General features: G+C 52.4%; 1 protein-coding gene across 1 annotated transcript; it reads right to left on the bottom strand.

The window, feature by feature from the left end:
• Nucleotides 1–349: 349 nt before the first annotated feature.
• Nucleotides 350–3,801, bottom strand: ADRA2A (adrenoceptor alpha 2A). Its single transcript, XM_059851958.1, has one exon. The coding sequence runs from the start codon at nucleotides 3,631–3,633 to the stop codon at nucleotides 2,299–2,301; it is 1,335 nt and encodes a 444-aa protein (XP_059707941.1). The 5' UTR covers nucleotides 3,634–3,801; the 3' UTR covers nucleotides 350–2,298.
• Between the last annotated feature and the right edge of the window lie 699 nt (nucleotides 3,802–4,500).

The raw sequence follows: 4,500 nt of genomic DNA, 5'->3' as shown, positions 1-4,500 counted from the left end.
CAGGTCCCCCAGCAGCAGTGCCAGGCTGCACTCCCAGGGTGCAAATCACACCCTCAAACCCTACGCTCTTTTCTTTAACAAACACATGAATGCTCTTTCCGTGGCACAAAGAGGGGAGGGGGGTGGAAATACCCAGGAAATATCAAGGACTCATTTGTTATTATGCCACTGCATAATGAACAGAGCCATTGTTCCTACCTGGGCTGACAATCTCTTTCAGACAACACGAGTGCTTTTCCCAGCGTGTTCTTCAAAAAATGGCAAGACCAAAGCTACAGTGAACAGCTCAGAAAATAAAATAAAATACAATACAATAAAACAGCTAACATTATTCAGAGGATTTTCACACTTGATCTGTAAACGTTTTTTTATTTAATAAAAATAATCATCCATTATAGCAACTTCTGCTCGTGGTTTGGTTTTGTTTTTGTTTTTTTTACATTAAAGCACAGTTTATTTGCTTTCCTCACCTCTTGAGGATTCAGTTCTGAAAATGCAAGTGAATGTAAACACTGCTCTCCAAGTCCCAAGATGCATCCAGGGACACTTGGAGTTAATTAGAAAGTCAAAAGAGAGAGCAAAATCAACAAAACACTTTCCAAAAGTAAAAATGTATTTTTAAAGTCTCTTCCTGTGTACCATACAACTCCAGAGAAGGCAAATTCATTTATACATTCAACGTATAGAAACTTTGCTTTCTCCAAACCATTTCTGTGACTTGTCAGCATTTGATAAAGCTGTTTTCCTAACATTAAAAGACTTGTAGGTTCGTTTATTTATTGTGTTAAATCAAAAGTTTTTCCTATAAATGTTCTCCAGAAATTTATTCATGGCACAAGGATGTTAGATTTATTCTGTCCATTTTTGTTTTGGATTTTTTTTTAGCACAAAGAGCTGAAAGCCATTTCAGGAAAGAGTGTAAAAGCAGTATTAACTCTCTCTCCTGCTCCAATCTCACAATATTTACACTTGGATTAAAAAAAAAAAAAAAAAAGCTTAATTACACTATAAAATAATGGAGAAACTGGAAGTTAAGTTTCCCATTTCAGAGTTTTGCCTTGTATAAGACTGAAAGAGGGATGCTTCCCTATTTCCTAGGAAAGATGAGACTGGCAGGTTAAAAACTGAACTCTTTCTTAATTGAGAAAGACAAATGGCCACTGTGCACAAACCCCTTCCCCTCTGCAGGAAATCCTGCAGGAGTTAAACCATCACAAATCAGCACAGATGAGATAACATGATATGCAGAGCCCTGCTGTTTGCTTTGAAACGTTACCTATTTACAGTTGAGGTGGAGGAAGCAAGTGAGCATCGAACACATTTCAGTGCTGCAGAGTGGCACAATATCAAACAAGATTAACTCTGGGGAGCTTGGCAGGGTCCCAAGGCTCACGTTGCAAGGGAGACTGTCCCCGTTGCCTGGGACATCCCTGCCTGCACAGCAAAGCCACCGCTCCGTCGGGCTCTGCTCTCACGAGTAACGAGATGACAGGTGCCATCTCAGCTGTGTTGTGTCACAGGCAACACAGAAATTAAACAGAAACAGGTATGACATTCAAAAAATAGCAACAAAAATAGCCAGTCTGGTGAGGTCTGTGGTCCTAAGCCTATAGCCAAAAAAAAAAAAACCAAAAAAAAAAACCCAGGAATTTGGGAATTTTGGTAATATTATCAAACTGTCAGGTAGGAGGATGGCTCTAGTTGGTCAGTGGTTTTGAGTGAGGGGCTTTGCAGGGGGTAGGAAAAGAGAGACTTTTAAGGTATCAAAGATAATTAAAGCATTCACAGTTTCAAAGCTGCTTGCCTTACAAAAATTAAGACATTCAAATTCAAGAATACAATACTGTATTTTACAAGGGGGTCAAAATTCATTACATATACAATAGGGGGGGAAAAAGACACAATAAAATAAAAAAGCCAACACCTCTGGTGTGGCATACTCCCTCTTTGTTGTTCATCTTGCAGAGCTGCACAATGTTTGCCTTTAAAGAGTCAAACTAAGCAGTCATGAGAATATCCACCAAGAGATTCTGGCAAAAGAAAAAAAAAAAACTAACAAAATAAACCGAGCAAGTCAAAGGCCATCCTCCCCTGGCAAGTTGAATGCCACAGCTCGGACCTCCACTTGCCTGCTGCTCCTCACTGCTGCTGCCCGGTGCTCCCACAGGCTCATCTCAGGTTTTAAAGGCTTCCTGCTCACGAGCTGAAGGAAACCATCCCATGCAAGCACAGCCCAAGAGAGACGTTCTTTACACTCCTACAAAGTCTTGGTTAGTCCTACCGGTAGCAAAGGGTCCTTCAAACACTCCTTTTCCTCTCTATCCTGCAGAGGATCCTTTTGAAAGCCCGTCTGAAGTCATGGTTGAAAATGGTGTAGATGACGGGGTTCAAGGAGCTATTGCAGTAACCAAACCAGAAGAAGAACTTGAAGAGGGTGTCGGGCACGGAGCAGCTCTCGCAGACGGCCATCAGCGTGTAGGTGAAGAAGAAGGGGAACCAGCAGATGACAAAGACCCCGATCACCACTGCAAGCACAAAGGTGAAGCGCTTCTCCCGGTTCTGCCTGCCTCTCCAGCGGGACCCTTTGGTGTTCCTCTCCTCCTCTGTCTTCCTGGGCAAACTGTCCCCGGGCTTAATTTGGCTCAGCTTAGTCTTGGTCTTTCCTCTCGATGGTCTCTCCGACTTCTTACACTGGTTGTTCTCCTGGTGCTCAGAGGAAGAGGTCTCCTCCATGTCGATGCCATTGACCTCTCCCTCTTGCCCGCCACTGCCTCCTGCTGCCTTCTCCCCGTTGAGCTGTGCCGTGGCTGGAAGGTGCTCCTTGTCAGTCAAGCCATTCTGCTTCTTCTCGGGGCGCTCCGCCCGCTTGTTCGGCGGGACCCTTGTTCTCCTCTTGGCTATCTGGTAGATGCGCATGTAGACCAGGATCATGATGAGGCAGGGGGCAAAGAAGGAGCCAATGCTAGAAGAGATGATGTACCACCTCTCATCGTTGATCTTGCACCCTGCCACCCCCTGGTCAGCCTGCTGCCCGCTCTTCTTCTCGATGGAGATGAGTGGTGGGAAAGAGATGACAGCCGAGATGACCCAGACGATGAAGATGATGCATTTGATGCGTCGCGGGGTACGCTTGAGGTTGTACTCGATGGCTTGTGTGATGGACCAGTACCGGTCCAGGCTGATGGCACAGAGGTGCACGATGGAGGAGGTGCAAAACAGCACATCCAAGGCCAGGTAGATCTCACACCACACTTTACCAAAGTACCAGTAGCCCATCACCTCATTTGCCAGCGAGAAGGGGATGACCAGCGTGGCCACCAGGATGTCAGCTGAGGCTAAGGAGACCAGGAAGAGGTTCTGGGGGGCTTTGAGCGCCCGGCTGGTGAAGACAGCGATGATGACCAGGACGTTACCAAAGACGGTGAAGAGCATGAGCAAGCTGGCCAGGCTGATGAGAGTGATGGTGGTGTGCAGAGTGTACGGCGCGTCCCAGCCCGGGCCGGCCCCGCTGTCGTTGAAAGTCCCATTAGTGCCGAGAGGGGGGTAGCCCTCCTCCTCCTCCAGCTGCCGCTGGTACTCCATGGAGGAGAAGAAGTGGCCCCTCTCCGTGAACGGGCGCTCCAGGTTAAACATCAACCCCGGCTGCGCGGACACCCCCGCCCTTCGCCCCGGCTCCACCCGCGCCGCGCCCGGCTCCGCGCGGCTGCTCCGCTCCTACTGTGCCGCCGGCCGGGGCAGAGCGGCGCGCCGGGGGCCGGGGGGCTGCGGGCGGGCACGGCGCATGCTGGGCGCTGCCCCGGGACCCCCGAGCGCGGCGGGGCGGGCGGAGCGGGGCCGAGGCTGGAGCTGCAGCCGGCCGCGGCTGCTCTGCTTCGCTCGCCGCCGAGCAGCTTTATAGCCCCGGATCGGGCCGGGGCTGCCGCGTCAGCCCCACGTGGGGAGCTGCCCCCGGTGCGCGCACACGCACGCACACACACACAGCCACAGACAGAGACACACATGGACAGGCAGACACACTCACAGCCCGACTCGCACACCGCGCACCCTGCACCCACACGGACACTCGCGTCCCCCGCTCAGCGCTCACGCCCGCTCCGCGCACACACCGCACCCGCTGGCACCGCCTGTATTTGCACACCCGCTCGCTCCCCGGCACCTCCGCGCACACACCCGCACCCGCTGTCACGCTGTCCCCATCCCACGGTGTCGCCCAGCCCGGCTCTCCGCCCCGCCCGGAGAGAGGAGCGGACACGCGGAGCGGGCCCCTCTGTCCCCGGGGATGGGCGTGCGAGGGGGCGGCTGGAGGCGACAGCCGTGCGGCCGCTGCGCAGGCTCCGCGGGCCGGCCGGGGGTGCAGAAAGCCGGGCCGCGAGGGAGGGAAAGCGGCCGCCCCGTTCCGCGTGTGCGCCGGGGAACGGACGGGCTCCGCTCCGGTGTGCGGCCGTGCGCGCTGGGAGCCCCGAGGGCAGCGCTTTCCCCATGGCCCCGCGAGTCAGCCAG

Source organism: Haemorhous mexicanus, chromosome 7 (assembly GCF_027477595.1).
Source record: "Haemorhous mexicanus isolate bHaeMex1 chromosome 7, bHaeMex1.pri, whole genome shotgun sequence".
Classification (NCBI taxonomy): Eukaryota; Metazoa; Chordata; class Aves; order Passeriformes; family Fringillidae; genus Haemorhous; species Haemorhous mexicanus.
Note: the sequence above shows the minus strand (reverse complement) of the source record. Positions and strands in the feature narration are given on the sequence as shown.

Coding starts and splice junctions, on each gene's coding strand:
- ADRA2A (XM_059851958.1), bottom strand. CDS start 3,633: ATGTTTAACCTGGAGCGCCCGTTCACGGAGAGGGGCCACTTCTTCTCC.